The sequence below is a fragment of the Drosophila sechellia genome, chromosome 3L (genome assembly GCF_004382195.2).
Source record: "Drosophila sechellia strain sech25 chromosome 3L, ASM438219v1, whole genome shotgun sequence".
NCBI lineage: Eukaryota > Metazoa > Arthropoda > Insecta > Diptera > Drosophilidae > Drosophila > Drosophila sechellia.
Window position 1 is genome coordinate 23,735,473 of NC_045951.1, and position 17,626 is coordinate 23,753,098.

Sequence of the window (17,626 nt, forward strand, 5' to 3'; positions counted from 1 at the left end):
TCCAAGTGTAAAGTTATGACCTTTTGTCGTGCCAACCCAATACGCACGACTTACACTCTAAGTGGGTGCTCTCTTGACAGAATAACACGAGTTGATGATCTTGGTGTTCTTCTGGACCCAAAATTAAAATTTTCTGACCATATTTCGTCTATTGTCAATAAGGCCAGGGGTTTGCTTGGTTTTATAAAAAGGTGGTCTAAGGAATTTGATGATCCTTACATGACTAAAACCTGATTTATTTCGTTAGTCCGTCCGATTCTCGAGTACGGATCACCTGTTTGGAGTCCACAATACGCAGTCCACTCGGACCGCATTGAATCGGTCCAAAAAAACTTTTTACTTTTTGCCTTGCGGCGCCTAAATTGGATGCAAACCATATATTACCTCCTTATTCCAGTAGACTATTTTAATTAATTTACCGTTCTTAGCAAACCGTAGAACTATGCTTGGAACAGTCTTTATGTGTAAGCTTATTCGTGGTGATGTTGAGAGTCCCGACTTAAAATTCTCGGTTCCAAGTAGATTCACTAGAAACTATATACCCCTTATCATAAATCATTGTAGATCTAATTATGAGTTGCATGACCCTTAGAAAGTTTTATGTTCTGACTATAATAGACTTTATCCTATTATCTTTATCTTTTCTATTACATAATTAGATCCTACTAACACTAATATTTAACATAGTTATTTCACATTATATTCATTTCCTCGTTCCTGTTCTCTTCTTATATCGCGTCTATATATTCTCGCGAATCGAGCCGCACGATACACGGCAGCGCCCCTCGGTCGGTTGGGCGGGAGGTGTGGCCGTGGAACCCATGCGATTTAAAAAAAATAAAAAAAAGAATAATAATGCGCATTTTAAATAATAAAAATGGTTCATTTACATACATCATATTAAGTCAAATGACTTAATAAGTATACTAAATAATTAAAGCAAATACAAAGGAAATTATTATAACTACTGTAATTTGAAACATAAATTATACAAAAAGAAGACATTACATTGAAAAATAAATATTTCATAAAAATAATAATTATTTTTTAATTTCATAAAAAAATAATAATTTTATTAATATATAATAAGAATAATAATATTTCCTAATAATAATAAAATTCATAAAAAATAATAATACGCTCTTTCTCTCTCGAACAAAAACTCGAGAGAGCCTGGAGCCACCTCTAATGGCGTTACGCATCTTGTTATTGTAGTGTCTTTGATCGAACGCTATAGTCGAGTTCCACGACTATCAGATACCCGTTACCCGTTACTAGGAGTGAAAACGAGAGAATTCAAAAATTGTTTGTCATCAACTGTCAAGAAAAAAACCAGTAAACAAATTTAAAAAGTGTGAACATTTTATGGGCGTGGCCCCTTTTAAAGAAATCTGCTTTTATTAGTCAAATCAGGTCACCTGGGACTACTATATCGCGTAGGAGCTTAATTTAGCTGCCATTGAAACAGTTGAAGATAATATGTGACCGTGATCGACTTCAGAAGAAATCAATGGCGTCTTGTCCTTCAGATATCATATAGGCACTCGACTCACGACGTTGGTTGTGCTTGTTTCTCACGCAAAATTGTATATATAACTAATAAACATGGATAGGCATTAATGAAGTCGGTGCAAGATTTCGAGTGCAAACAACTAACTCCAGCACAATTTTTCAAGTAGTACGAAAAAGAGAATTGATTATTACCGAACTATTGGTTTTTTTGGATCTTAAGAAGAAAGGAAAAGATTTTCTTCCTAACAACAAATTTTAAAACCCTAGCATCTCAGCGGCCTTTCTATTATGGCAAATCTCGCTTAAAACATTCAGAAGACAAATTAATATAAACTTCAGAGTGTCTGAACAATTTGCATATGAATGCGATATACTACTTAATATTCTACCGACTGTCTTAACAATTGGTATACAAATTGTCTCCATTATGTAATTTTTACAAGCACACCACACACGTAAGAAAGCTGCAAGATACGTCTCAACACAAAAATTCAAATTGGAATGCATTACTGCAGCAAAGATTAAAATTATATAATTGATAAGCTCTAAAGAAAAGCTTTCTTCAAAATAAATTCGGTTCGCATGAATTCTGCCAACCAACAGAAGACTTTTGGTAATGAACTTCGGAGCTCAAATCTGGAGTTAGAGATAGCCTAAAGGACTATTTCTAACGCTGGTCAACCATGTGGAGAAAGAGTCTAAGCAATAATCACCGTTTAACTAATTGAGCTTTAGTCGTTGGGGCTCTAGCTTTTCAAGGGAAATTGCAAACCCAATTCAAACACACGACACCGAACACCAAATACCATTTTGATTTGGGAATACATATAATGGAGAATTTAACGAAGATTTGCCGTCATTGTGTTTACTTCAATTGAGCCTTATATTTTTTAATTAGATAAAATTGTAAATTTAATTGTATCAACTATCATTTTGGCGTATAGTTGGATTTCGGTATCAGGTCTTAACAGAAGAATGTTCTATCGCTGCAACCAGATGTAAAATAGATTGTTTCGTGTAATGTCATACCTAAGTAGTAATATATAATAATTGGAAATAATGCAGTTGTATGTTATAAACTGTGATACATTGTTCTGTTAGTTGTGGACTCACCTCCTTGATCATCAAGGGCTACAAGTGTTCGAATCCCTGCCTCCTTGCTCTGATGTGCAGCAAATGGAAATGTAAATAAGTTTTAAAAGTGTATAAGTTGAGATATATGTGTTAATATTGTTTATATATGTTAAAAAAATAATTTACAAGGTAAATAGATATATATGTGTAAATGAATTTTTATTTTGTTGATATGCATGGAACACCAAACTCAAAAGCGGTTAAAGAGACATTCCAGCATTCAGGGGTTATATAATTGTAAACATAAAATATAATCGCCTTATATTTGTAAACATTTTCTTAAGGTTCGCCATTTTCGGAATAGTCATTTCAAAACTATTACTCCGTTTTACAACGTATAAAAACGAAAACACATGGAGTAAATATTTTAATAGACGACGTGCTTTGTGACCTAAAAACCAATATGACCTTACATCAAAAAATCCTTATGTTATACTTTTATCATTGATTGGCTTTCCACCTTTGTTTTTTATCAAATCAATAGAAATTTAAAAAGACTAATATAAATATAAAAGAGAGAGAGTGCTATAGTCGCCTTCCCCGACTATCCCGGCATAGATATACCATTTTTTGGGATATCGATAGATATTGGCGTGACCGGTTTGGCGATTTAAGGGCGTGAAAGTGGTTTTGGCAAATCGATAACAATTTACAAGACTAATAAAAATCTGAAAAAATATCAACACATTTTTCAAATGTGTGGTCGAGCCAGTTTTGTACGGCTTGTGGGCGTAGGAGTGGGCGTGGCAACATGGGTCAACAAACTTGAGTATATATTTCTAGAATCTGTATGCCGAATCTCACCTTCTAGCTTTTATAGTTTCTGAGATGTCGACGTTCATTCGGACAGAAGGACAGACGGACATGGTTAGATCGACTCGCCTATTGATCCTGATCAAGAATATATACGCTTTATATAGTCAGATTCCTTCGATTCCTTCTGCCTGTTACATACTTTTCAACGAATCTAGTATACCCCCTTACTCTACAAGTAACGGGTATAATAAAAAAACATTTTTTAAAAACGAGTGAGAGTGTTGACCGCTTATGGACTTTTTAGTGGTCGTGTCAATCTTCTGAAACACGCTTCCACTAATCTGCGTCATCTTTTTAGCCCACTCTAACGCCCACAAACCGTCGAAAACTGCCACAGTAAGTAGTAAATTGACGGCTTGACGACTTGCTCGAATTATATTCGAAACCCTTTTGGTCGATTCGTGGAGCTATGTCTTATAACATCGTCATGTCATGTCAAGAGTTTCCGGCATGTGGTATGTGTCTGCAATGGTGAAGGCATTTAAGCGCTTGAGTTCGACTGCTTTTCTCCGTTCGGTTACGGTATTTTAGGAACTACCCAAACCTGGGACTTATATGAGTTTTTTGCTGGCCTTATTTTCCATCCTGCAAAAGTAATTTAATTTTTTGTATATACTTTTCCTCTCATGTTGGTTCTGAGGTGCAATTGCCCGGGAAGCACAAAGAAGAAAAGAAAAATGGTCCGGTAAGACGGAGTGTGATTTTTGGCATCTTGATGTTGGTTCAGCAGAATTTCTGGGGCTTATAAAATTTTAATCTATGAAATTTTAGATTAACCCCTTATTTTGACGCATACAATATATATGGTACGTTGGACATCTAACTTAACATTTGGCTCCACAGCAATAGAGTTAAAATGTTCTTGGTGATACTTGCCTGCGGCACAGTTCGATACCGTTAAGGTTTATTCTCAGTGGTATTATTCTCATGGATAAAGCATGTTCCTCCTTTACAGAGAAGTTCATGGTTATAATGAGGTTTATAATGAAGGAGACATGTTTCCGTATTAATTATTTTATGTTTCTGACATTAAATTTGAATTAGTTTTTGTTGCTAAAATTGTTACATTAAAATTTTAATTTGTAAGAGTGTTGTGCGCGTTGTACTGTTTTTGTTCCTTTTCGTGTTCATGAATGGAAATGTACATTTTGAAATTAATGTAGGGTTTTATTATAATATTATTAACTTTATTCGTATTTTGAAGCAAATAATATGGGATATTGTAATTATTGATCGTCGTTGTCTCCTGGTTAGGTCTTCACCCCCTTCTATGTCGCCGTATTTTTGTCGCTCTCGTAGCCACAGAGGCAGACTCCCACAACTCACTTTTTTCACGCGCCGGCAGCAATTCTTTCGACGCCGTCGTTCAGCACTTCGCTCTCGTAGCGTCGAGTTCCTCGTAGATCGCCGTTCTTGCAAATCGGTACCTCTCTAATTCGCCACTTTCATCATCTGTAGTCGTTGCTCTTCTTGTTATCGTCGTTGTCGTTGTCTATTGATCAGCGGTTTCATACTAGTGGGATTTGGGTAAACAGCCAAAAACCAATCCCACATTCGGCCATTCTAACTTAGCTTGCGACCCGAATGCTGCATCGTCATCGCTTTCATCGCCGCTTGTTAATCGGCAATGGCTTCATGTATTCCGCGCACGTTGCACGTTCTCGTTCTGGAGCTTCAGTATCTTTGCCTTTACCCGTAAATGACCTCTGTCATGGGCACTGCTTATGATTCGCTTTTGCATTTCGTTGGGCACAACTACGAGCTCATCGCCAACTACAAGTTTGTACGTATGCTGTCATCGCATACCTTATTTGCATCGCTTAGAACTTCTTTTTCTCATCTTCTCGTCGCGTGCTGGCGCATCTTTCAAAGCAGTACTGATTCTATCTTCTTTTATAAGCATCACTGGATACCGGCTGAGAGCATCGACATGCTTCATTCTCACGCCAGATCGATGTTCAACTGTTGAAAAAGATGTATTCTTGCTGAAAAAGAATCCAGCGAACCACCCTGGTGCATAAATGCGTCGCAGTCTGTTACGAGTTTAAAATGAATGCCTAACAAAAACACCCTAAACTTAGATGACTGTCAATATTTCTAACACATAGCTGCTGTATTTACGCTGTGCATCTGTGGTCTTTTTAGACATAAACCATCGTCGACTTCTTCTATAATAGAACCAATCAATTAACGCCTCTGTATGCACTTCCGTCTGGAAAGTCTGATTCAAAATATTAGGGTTCTCAGTTAGTAACTTTTTTAAAATATTAACTGTATTTTCTTCGTCCAAACCAAATTTAAATTTTGCGCTCTTCATTGTCAACTCAGTTATAGGTCTAGCTATTCCTGCGTAATTTGGTATAAACTTTCTGAAATAGCCCGTCAGGCCAAAAGAACGTTCTTTTTGAAGAACGTCTTGACCTTGTATACAGCTTCGATTTTCTCGGGAGAGGGTAAGTAAAGAGATTTTCTATAACGTGGTCCAGAAATTGAACGCGCGTCTTCAGAAAATTACATTTCTTCAAGTTGAGTTGTATGCCATATTCTTTGCACGTGGCAATAACTTCCTTCAAATTTTGTACAGCGTCTTTTTCAGTCTAAGCGGTGAAAATAATATCATCTACATAGGGGAATGCAATTCCTCTGCGGGACAGATCCCGAAATATTGCAATGACGTGGCAAAATATTCTCGCCTGGCGAATTTGAAAATCCAAAGGGTATTTCGAAAAACTGATATTGTCCTCGGTGTATCACAAACGACGTATATTTATTCCTGGATTCAGCAACTGGTACGTGGAAAATGCGTTTTTCATATTGATTGTACTGAAAAATCTAACAAATCTAACTCTTCATCAATCAGAATTTTTTGTTTAAATTGTCCAAGTGGTTTTATTATATTGGAGTCGCGGTTACTTCCGAATCCAATTAGAACGACATTGCAGCTTTCCAGCTTCAGCTTGCCAATATCACAATAAAAATCTTCCCGTATGATATTGAACTTACTGTCCATATTGAATAACGCCGTACACTTTTTATCATACCCGTTACTCGTAGAGTAAAAGGGTATACTAGATTCGTTGAAAAGTATGTAACAGGCAGAAGGAATCGTTTCTATATAAAGTATATATATGTGGGATGAGAGATATTTGATCTGACAAGGAGCGCCGCACCTCCGTGATGTCTGTCATCCGGGTGGTTGACAGTTTGTTGGGTAAAGCCCCCTGAAGTTGGAACGGGGCGAGAAGTGGGTCTCTGACAACAGCGATGATCTCATTGGTCTTCGAGGAGGCCCCATTTGAATTCCATGCTGCTATCTTAAGAGGACACATTTTTAAATGCAGAGGCCGAAGAGCGGGTCTGCAGAAGTAGTTGCATCAACGTTTCCACTAACGAGAACATTCGGTCAAGCCTAGAAAAAGATGTTCCGGTTTGGAGCCCAGGTTGGTAGTTACATTAGGAGCTGTAGCGGCAGGCGAATGAATTGGATGAACAGCAGGCTGGTTGCATCTGACAACGGTCGCAAAAGACGGCCTTCCAGCGCCATGGGCAAGGGATCCGTTTATAGGACCAGAAGCGGTAGCCTTCATTCTGTAGGCATGCGATGATGTCCTCCGCTGAAACTCCATGGTGTTTGTTACGCAATACGATTTTGTATGGTCGGTCCTCGGGGAGCTGGTGATGATAAAATGCCGAGCCACCTACCTATAGGTATCCGAGGTGTTGTACTGAACAGCGCAGGTTCCTGAATTCAGTGCCTAGATGGTGTAGGAATCTTATACAAGGGCGTCCAGTTCGCTGCGAAAAGCTGTGATGTTCACCACATTGGGAAACATCATTCTGGGTACCTTAGTGAGGGCTTCAGGGTGGGGGGGTCAGATTGGTTAACACTAACCCGCTGGTTGTTGCGTGTTGTTTTCCTTGAGGCACGAATAAGGGCCTTTTTCGATGAACAAGGCTCATCATCGTCACTCGAGGATACCACGACCATATCGAAATCTTCTTCATTGCTTAGGGGCTGGAAGCGATTTGTGGAGTTGATTGAAGGCTGATCAGATGTTGCCTTCTTTGAGTGGAAGACTGTGCCTGCTCTCTTGTTGTTTCTTCCCTTCCCCTTTTTTAAAGGAGACATCTTGCCATCATGCATAGGTTTGGAATCCGCTGCTGAGCTGACAAAAGAGCCACTGTGAGTCGTGCTGACAGAAGTAAAACATACATTGCCACTTAGCGAGAAAGTGTACAGGGACGAGATGGTTGAACTAGATGATGTTATTTTGAACTTCCCCAGTTCGAAGTGACGGCCATAGCGAAGGTATGGGTGGCGCGTAGATTGGCAGCCGGTGGACGACGTGTTTCGTTCGTCGGTGCAACCATAAGATGACTGCTAGGGACGCTACCAGTCCGAGCAGAGAGTGTCCAGGTGTGCCGTATGGTATTGTGATTGACGGCCAGGATTTTATCCATTGTTTGGGGGGCTTCGAGGTGAAGTTTTCCTAGGCCTAATACTTCTCGTATAGGGGGAAGGCCAAAATCCATCTGTTCAGGAAACGTGTAAGCCGTACCGTCGTAATCGATACCATTAATCTGTATCCTTTCGTTAATGTATCTGATGATGACTGACCCCATTATTGAGAACTCAGAGCCATTTGTTAGAGATACCTCCAGATTGTTCACATTTAACGCGAAGATGTAACCTCTTTCTGCCTCGAACACGTCCTTGATAGGCCCGGTTTCCCGTACATTGCAGGAACTATTTTCTCCGTTCAAAAGGTGTTCCAGGCATCTGTTATTCTGCGGTGTGTCAGTGTAAAAGTCCTCGTCGCACAAGAATGTATCATCCAGTTTGGTGAATTTGCGAGTCATATGATATTTCTTATTATTAATATTATAAGCTAGGTAATTTGGTGTTATTACAAAATATGTGCTATTAATTGGCAATGGAACTAGTCTGGCGAGGGTACAGGTTGTTTAAAAATTGGGACTTTGATGTTAAAAATTATTTTTTTTAATCCTGTTTAAATATTGTATTTCTTCCAGAAGGGTATCTTGCAAGTTTAATTGTTTGTAAATTTTGTCTTGTGAGGTATCAAAAAAAATTTGCTCATTATTTATATGGTCCGTGATATTTTAGAACCGGATAAGTATTTTATTGTTAAACATTTCTTGTCTTTGGAGACATTAATGACTTCAGAATTTATTCTTTATATTGTCTAGGTCTTCATGTATTTCTTTATCGTCGTTGGCATCCATATTGCCGGTAACAACCTTTACTAGACTACCCAATCCGTTAGCCAAGCCACGTATGTTTTTATTTAATGGTGTGAGAGCTATGAGCTTTACTTGGGCTTGGGAGTCCGTCAAAGTGGAGTCGGGGTCAAATTTATTAATGGTCAGATGAAAGTGTTCCATACATTGTAAGTTAATTACATAGCTAATTATTTTGTATCTCTCAATTAGTAAGGCTTTTCCTAATTCTATCCTGGCTATAGGGGTGTTATCATTTAAGTAATGAACAGTGAGTTGGCCCAAGGGTGAACCTGAAATGGTATGTTAAGAGGTAGTGGGGTCAATTATTATCAGTGTTAGTAGTTATCGATGTACGGCCTTTGTCGTGTTTGACTTCGTGAATCGAGAACCTGGGTGTAATCTTATTACGTCTCGTACAACTTCTCGGGAAATTCATTTAATTTCGTCAAGTTGTCGTCTTCATTATTGAACTTGGTTGAAAATATGGGTACGTCCGTTAAATAGCTCAAAGGGGGTATATTTATTAATGAATAGCGTCATCATATGTAATTAAGGCTTCGGAAATTGTCTCGTCATGTTCGCTACTGAGTTTCTGTTGTTGTCTGGCGTCATGTATTATTTTGTAAATCTCAGTTAATGTCGAGTGAAGCCGTTCAACGGGAGAGTTACTAGAAGATTGTTGAAAGGACGTAAGGTCAATGCAGTTCAATGTAAATTGAGTACTGAACTTGTTGAACATATCGCTTCCGAAATCTGCTCCCTGATCATAGATCAGTTTTTAGGAAAACCAAATTGGGAAATGAAATGTTTAAAGACTACGTTAATAAAATTCCTATTAGCTATAGGATGAGCAGCCGCAAACTTATAAAATTATCGATAATAGTAAGGTTATAATTTTTGTAAATGGTATAAATATCTATATGTAGAATGTCAAACAGTTTTGAAGCTAGTTCGGGTATTTGGTAGGTGACCTTTTGAGGTTGTCTTGTGTATTTAAATTTTAAAAATGTTTCGCATTATTTAATGAACTTAGTTATTCTCTCTTTCATATGTGGGAAGAACTTTTGTCGTTTTATGTCGATCCCTCGATAGTTACTATTACAGTGATAGTCGGTTATAAATTTTTCGATCTCCGTACTATCAGTTATTTCGGGGAGGAGGGTCAAACATCTAATAAGTTTAAGTGTACTGTTAGCTGAGAAGTTAGTTTGGTAGGCTTATTCCACCATTTGGAAAACGTGGTCGGGGGCAAATGCCGCACATGTCTTGTTCGGTTTTAACGACTGCCTAAGAATGCTACCTACGTAAGTCATTCTTAAAATTGGGTTTACAGAATTCCCTCCTTAGTTTGTATTTGGTGTTATTTTGAACAGGAGCTGAAGTAAGGTTTTGCAAGATTCGAAGGCCTCTTTGAATTTTTTTTGTTTTAGGTTGGGTAAATCTATTTCGGTTTTTAAGTAGGATAATGAGTCTATTCCTAGCAAGCCATCAAAATAAGAGTGAAATTTGAAAGGAAGACGGGTCGTTTTACCCGTGATTCGGAATTCGTGTGGAAATGTTGATAGATTGTAAAACTGTTCAGCGCCGTTTTAAGTGTTATAGGCGTTTCTAAGGTCACACAGTGTTCAAGTGTAGAAGGGGACTTTATCCTGACGAAAGTCTTGAGAGGTTCCTTCAGACCTGGCATTGAGACAAACCTCGTTGAAATTTGTTTAGTTCGCTTAACAAGTTGGCCTCACTTTTCTTGATCGACTAAAGGCGGATGAGGTTGCTTTTAATCTCATCCCAAACCAAGGCAGTATTCGCAAGCTCCAAGACCCTATCAATGATTTTGTTCCTGATGGTCCTCAGAGTAAGCAGACCATACGGTGTTTGGTCCGCTACTCTGATGAGCATCAGAATTTCTTCAACGCTAGTGATAAACCTTCCTCATTGACGAGGTGTATCGTTAAAGGTTGGCAAATGCTCAACAAATGCCAAGACATTTTTAAGTTTGAACGTAGTTGAGATTACTGAGCTAAAACCATTGACAGTTGCCCCTAAGGGGGATGGAGTAAACGAACTTTATTGACATTAAGTTTACCTACTATATCATGTATGATTGAAAAATAATGAAAAAATTTTCTTATTTAAGAGAGTGTATGGGTATGTATATGGTGTATTTTAAAGTTGGTGTGTGTACATATTTCTGTGTATGGGTATATATCTTAAGTTTTATGTGTGTACTTATTTCCGTGTGTGGGTATATATATATAGTGCATTTTAAATGTAGTGCGTGTATTTATTTCTGTATATATTCTGAACAGCCATACTCCTATGCGGTATATAGGTCGAATCTAATATTATGTCCCACTATAAACGAAAGCTCACTGCTTGCTTAACGATCTTCAGCGTGTTAAACCGGTCTATTCGCCAGGTTCCGATGGAATCCCTGGCTGTGTGCTCAGATTCTGTGCGGAAGCCTTGTGCAAGCCTCTACTGAAACTGTTTACCTTGTCTCGGGAATCTTCACAGTTTCCTCATATATGGAAGGAGTCCTTTGTGATTCCTCTTCACAAAAAAGGTAGCAAACTGGATGCAAGCAATTACAGAGAAATCTCTAAATTGTCGGCTATTCCAAAACTTTTTGAAAATGTTATCACTCCTCATTGTAGCACCTATGTAGATCAATCATATCACCGTGTCAACACGGTTTTATGAAACGCAGATCTACAAGCACTAACCTCGTGGAGCTAACTTCTTTCGTAATACAGGGCTTCAAAAATATTCTTCAAACAGATGTCATCTACACTGACTTTAGTAAAGCATTTGACTCTGTTAATCATAGCCTTCTAGTAAGGAAACTTGATCTATTAGGTTTCCCTGTTGATTTTCTAAATTGGATTTCAAGCTATCTGAATGGCAGGACGAAAAAAGTCCTCTTTAAAAATTTTCTATCGTGTATTCTCCGAGGCACATCCGGTGTCCCACAAGGGAGCCACCTTGGTCCGCTTCTTTTTACCTTATTTATGAACGATTTCCCCTTAGTAATAAAACATTCGCGTGTACTTATGTACGCTGAAGATGTTAAATTATGCCTTCAGCACAAGGACATTCCGCGCCATTTGGATTTACAATCCGATATAGACAGGTTTCAAATATGGTGCCGTGATAACATATTAGTATATTATGTTTATAGTATTTTACGCCGGTTTCCGCTAGCCGGTGGCTTCACAATAAATTGGATTTCAAGCTATCTGAATGGCAGGACACAACAAGTTCTCTTTAAAAATTCGTTATCTTCTATTCTCCGAGTCACATCCGGTGTCCCACAAGGGAGCCATCTTGGTCCGCTTCTTTTTACCTTATTCATTAACGACCTCCCCTTAATAATAAAACATTCGCGTGTACTTATGTACGCAGACGATGTTAAATTATGCCTCCAGTACAAGGACACTTCTTGCCATTTGGACTTACAATCCGATCTAGACCGATTTCAAATATGGTGCCGTGATAACATATTAGACTTAAATGGCTCCAAGTGTAAAGTTATGACCTTTTGTCGAGCCAACCCAATACGCACGACTTACACTCTAAGTGGGTGCTCTCTGGACAGAATAACACGAGTTGATGATCTTGGCGTTCTTCTGGACCCAAAATTAAAATTTTCTGACCATATTTCGTCGATTGTCAATAAGGCCAGTGGTTTGCTTGGTTTTATAAAAAGGTGGTCTAAGGAATTTGATGATCCTTACTTGACTAAAACCTTATTTATTTCTTTAGTCCGTCCGATTCTCGAGTACGGATCACCTGTTTGGAGTCCACAATACGCAGTCCACTCGGACCGCATTGAATCGGTCCAAAAAAACTTTTTACTTTTTGCCTTGCGGCGCCTAAATTGGATGCAAACCATATATTACCTCCTTATTCCAGTAGACTATTTTAATTAATTTACCGTCCCTAGCTAACCGTAGAACTATGCTTGGAACAGTCTTTATGTGTAAGCTTATTCGTGGTGATGTTGAGAGTCCCGACTTGATTAGTCGGCTTAACTTCTCGGTTCCAAGTAGAGTCACTAGAAACTATATACCCCTTATCTTAAATCATTGTAGATCTAATTATGAGTTGCATGACCCTTACAGATCTCTTGACTCTCTGCCGCTATTAAAGCAATCGATCTTATCTTTTCTATTACATAATTAGATCCTACTAACACTAATATTTATTTATTATTTAACATTATATTCATTTCCTCGTTCCTATTCTATTTTTTATATCGCGTCTATATTTTCTCGCGAATCAAGCCGTACGATACACGGCAGCGCCCCTCGGTCGGTTGGGCGGAAGGTGTGGCCGTGGGACCCGTGCGTTTTAAAAAAAAAAAAAAATAAATACACGACGGAGTAACTTTTAAGAACTCTTTATTGATCAGAGCAAGTGAACAGAAAGAAAAGAACTGAATACACAAATGCAAGAATTCAATTTAAGAGCTAGAATGAAAGCGAAACACATTGTTGCAGAATGCCGTTGTTGCCGTATTTCACACTCTCGCCGTGGCTGCGTTAACTTAAGTTAACTTACACAATATACGGGTTAATCGCGGTCCGTATCCTTCTCCTACATGACTTTATTGACGGCTTGCTCGACTTATCGTTGTCGCCAGTTAATTATTTTTTTTTTTAACTTTTTTTCAAAATATTATAATTTTTCAAACTCTCTTGGTCGATTATTGGATTATTATCTTGTAACTATCCATCAATCTTTAACAAATAATAAATGGGCTACTAAAAGTAAACAAGCATAAGAAATGTAAGGTACAGACTTTATAAAAATTTAAAAATACCTATTCTCAGTCTATCCTTTGTAAATAATTAATTATTATTACTTACTAAATATTATTACTCGCTTTAATTTTACCGACTTTAATCATCATTGTTACAAGAGATTTTTAAACAGTCTTATCATTTCGTTAACACTAAGCGCAAAACAATTTCTTACCCTTTCTCGCTATTTTTTGAAAATACTACGGTAACATCGGATCTGATCAGGCAATAGGCGATCAATTTGCCAAGTTTTTTCAAGCATCATACTCCACGTTATCTCATTCCGAACAGCCATACTCTTACGCGGTATGGAAGTCGAATTTTATATTTTTTCCATTTCTAACCGAAAGCTCACTGCTCTACGATCTTCACCGTGTTAAGCCTGTCTATTGCTCAGATTCTGCGAAAAAGCCTTGTGCAATCCTCTACTGAAACTGTTTACGTTATCTCTGTAATTTTCACAGTTCCCCATATATAAAGGAGCCCTTTATGATTCCCCTTCATACAAAAGTTAGCAAATTGGATGCAACCTTTTACAGAGAAATTTCTAAATCGAATCCCTAATCTTTTTGAAAATGTGATCACTCATCATTTGCAGCACCTTTGTAGATCAATCATATCACCGTGTCAGCACGGTTTTATGAAACGCAGATCAACAACCACTAACCTCTTGGAGCTATGGTCATTCCTAATACAGGGCTTCAAAAATATTCTTCAAACATATGTCATCTACACTGACTTTAGTAAAGCATTTGACTCTGTTAATTATTACTTTCTAGTGAGGAAACTTGATCTATTAGGTTTCCCACAAGGGAGCCACCTTTCTACCTCATTTAATTATACAAAATTCGCGTGTATTTATGTATGCAGGCGGCTTTACATTAAATTAAAATTCGATCTAGATAGCTTCAAAATACATGGTACAGTGATAACGTACTAAGCTTAAATGGCTCCAATTGTAAAGTTATGACCTTTAATCGTTTCAACCCAAAACACGCGGCTTTCATTCTAAGTGGGTGCCAGTCAGACCATATTGCGACTATCGGCCAGGGGTGTTCTTGGTTTTATAATATAGAATTTGATGATCCTTGCATGACCAAAACGTTTCTTGAGTATGGATCATCTGTTTGGAGTCTACAATACGTTGTTCAGTCGAACCGGAATACATAGTTCACTAGGTTCAAAAATAACCTCCTTACTGTTTGCCTTGCGGCGCCTAAATTATCTCCTTATTCCAGTAGACTAATGTTAATTAATTTACCTTCCCTCTTACTGTCTGCCGCTCCTAGAGCAATCAGTTCTAACTGTTTTAACACAATTAGATCTTACTAATCGAGGTCGAGAGGTGTGGCTGTTAGACTCGTGCCCATAAAATAATTTTTGTTTTTACTTTCTTGATCATTATGTGCTACGATTTACATATCTTCATTTATATCGTTGTATAATAGTTTAAAAAACTGACCTTATAGACTCATCAAATGATGCTGATCAAGAATAGACATACCTTGTTAGATGTGAGATATCTTAAAACTCCCCACAAATCCGGGTGTAGGGGCGCGTCATTGCAACAGCGAAGAGGAGGGCGGTCAGGTAGAACGGGAATTAATGGACCTTGGACACCGGCAAAGCTAACAGACAGTGAACTAATGGTACCGCGCTTGTCCTTGGACTTGAGCCGGGCAAGGGCGTGGAGGTCGAACGTACCGTACCGTAGAAGACGTACCGTGAAATAAAGGGACGTTAGTTTGACCTTGTACCCGAGCGGGCCGTACGCAAAAGAAGAAATTACGGTGTCCCCGCGGCCTATAAAGGTACTGAGCAAGTGCAGCTCGAGGCAGTCAGTCACAACACGCGAGGAGCCATACGTACGCGGGGATAGTCGAGGAGAGTAAAGCGTCTCTGTCTTCTCCTTGGTATGGCAATCACACAAATCATAAATTTGGTGGGACGAACACACAAACTCTCTAAACTAGCTGCTACAACTCGTAGAGAGCAGAACCAAGAAAAATAGTTCGTTACAAAGCATGAAACATATTCTTCACCATTTTTAGTAAAATTATATCATTCTTTATCAAGTATTAGGACGGTACTATTGTTGTTTTATCCCACATGATAATCTTGAGAAATCGTAAGGCCTTTAGCCCCCGGAACAACAATGTTTAGAAAGAAAAATATATCAAAAAAAGAGGGATTGATATTAAATTATAATTAAATGTACTTATCAAGCGATTTATGAATTCATAGACATATTAATATAACTAGATGTAGATTGCAAAAGTAGGCATTGAAAACTATCCACAATGGCCTTAACCATCAGGTATATCGAATACATCATATTTTAAAGAAATTCAAAATTAGGCAAATACGGTAACTCAGGAATACAAATATAAGTATTTTTGTGTAATTCTTTCTTATTCCTACTGTTTTAATATAACGTATTATATATATTATGATGTTTTCTTACCTCCTCACACAGAGCAAGCATACGTCGCGTACTTTCCAGGGACTGAAATGAAAAATAAGTTGTTAGCAGTTTTAAAAAAATATTCTATACGTAAAGGACGATAAACCATTTTAGAATGTGCACAAATTATCTAAACACACAGAATGATAGATAGGCATATGAGGGGACAGACAGACGACTGATATCATATATTGATATAATATATTCTGGCTATTATTGGAATTAAAGAGAAATGATATTCGGAAAATAAATTAATGAAATAAATTAAATCCCTTTATACCCCGTTAAGTTTAGTGGGGAATCTGAAACTAAGAACGAAGTTTTAAAATTGGCCTACCTATGCATAACATTTTTATATCATTTTTTTCTATATCATTTTTTTTCTATATATTCTATATTTTGATATCCAACAGTAGCATATTTTCATTACCATATCGGGTAACCACTGCAAATATTTAACTAAAATAATTTGCGAACATTTTATAAATAAATCAAGTGAATTTCAAACTGAAATAATATTGCTTATAAAATCAAACTCTTAATAAAAGCAAATTATAGCATGTGAAAAAGGATAAGTAATTGACCCAAAGTATCAAAGTATGCCAAGTAATGCTTAGTTATTTCATATTACAAAAACATATGCCCATGTTATGTTAAACAAAAAACCCCTAGTAATTGAGTTTCACCGCATACCCCAAACAAGGTAGACATTCCATTGCATGCGATACATATCGATATCGATATTACCGGTAGCTGAGTGGCAAAAAGGACCAACATATTCTTATATGTTATAGTTCAATTAGACGCGTTAACTACGATGTTTATTAATACCACACCATAAATATTTATAGATGCTGTAAAGTCAGCAATATCAATATATGTTTTTATTCCTTCGCGAATCATTGCAGATCAGGGTAGATCTTTCGCTGGATGAAATATTTAGGATTCTTGTTCCATGCTAAAAATACAATTACACTTAATAACAACAAGCGCAATTCGTTAAAGTTAATATTAGTTTTGCAATAAAATGGCGAAAAAAATATGAGAAGGAATGCTTTATATGAAAATAACGATTTGACAATTTCAAAGCTAAATTTAGTCGATTTAAAGTTGGGGATTATGTTTTTCTGAGAAACGGGGAAGGGCATCAAACAAAGTTGATCAAAAGCTTAATGCTCTATTTCTAGTGACACATATGCTAGAAGAAGTTCGATATATAGTGAAATCCTTAGCAAATAAACGAACTTTTAACTCGCATGAGTCTCTAAGGAGTATGCCGAAAGAAGAGATTCCCACAGAACTAGACATGTATGATGAAAGTGGCGATATAAAAGGGACGCTAGAGATTCATTTGTGGATTCCAATGTGATTGAAATCGTTGAAAGGGCGCTAGAGATACATTGGGGAATTCCAATGTGAACAAATATGCAGAACAAATATGCAGAAATCCTCCCAGATGGGTTGGTGGATTCTACCTAGAAAAAAGCATCGATGGACTTCAATTGACTTGTTTGACGCCTGGTGATCCAATTTTGGTGAGTGTTCTGGATACGGTATAACATTAGTGTTTTGTAATTCTTTGTCTGTGGCTATTTAAAGTGTTTAAGAAATATTCTCTGTCACAAGTTAGGACACTTAAAAACCAAAAATAAAA

General features: G+C 37.5%; 1 protein-coding gene across 4 annotated transcripts in view; it reads right to left on the minus strand.

Moving 5' to 3' along the window:
* The window catches only part of LOC6620432 (synaptosomal-associated protein 25), a 93,684-nt gene that overhangs the window by 52,934 nt on the left and 23,124 nt on the right, over positions 1–17,626 (minus strand). For 3 of the 4 annotated variants that reach the window (XM_032718869.1, XM_032718866.1, XM_032718870.1), the window contains exons 3-4: positions 15,973–16,014; positions 2,626–2,674 (exon numbers count right to left, since the gene is read on the minus strand). In XM_032718869.1, the coding sequence (XP_032574760.1) occupies positions 2,626–2,637 (12 nt within the window). In that variant the 5' untranslated portion in view covers positions 2,638–2,674; positions 15,973–16,014. The remainder of the gene's footprint in view (positions 1–2,625; positions 2,675–15,972; positions 16,015–17,626) is intronic. The other variant, XM_032718867.1, reaches the window with a different exon arrangement.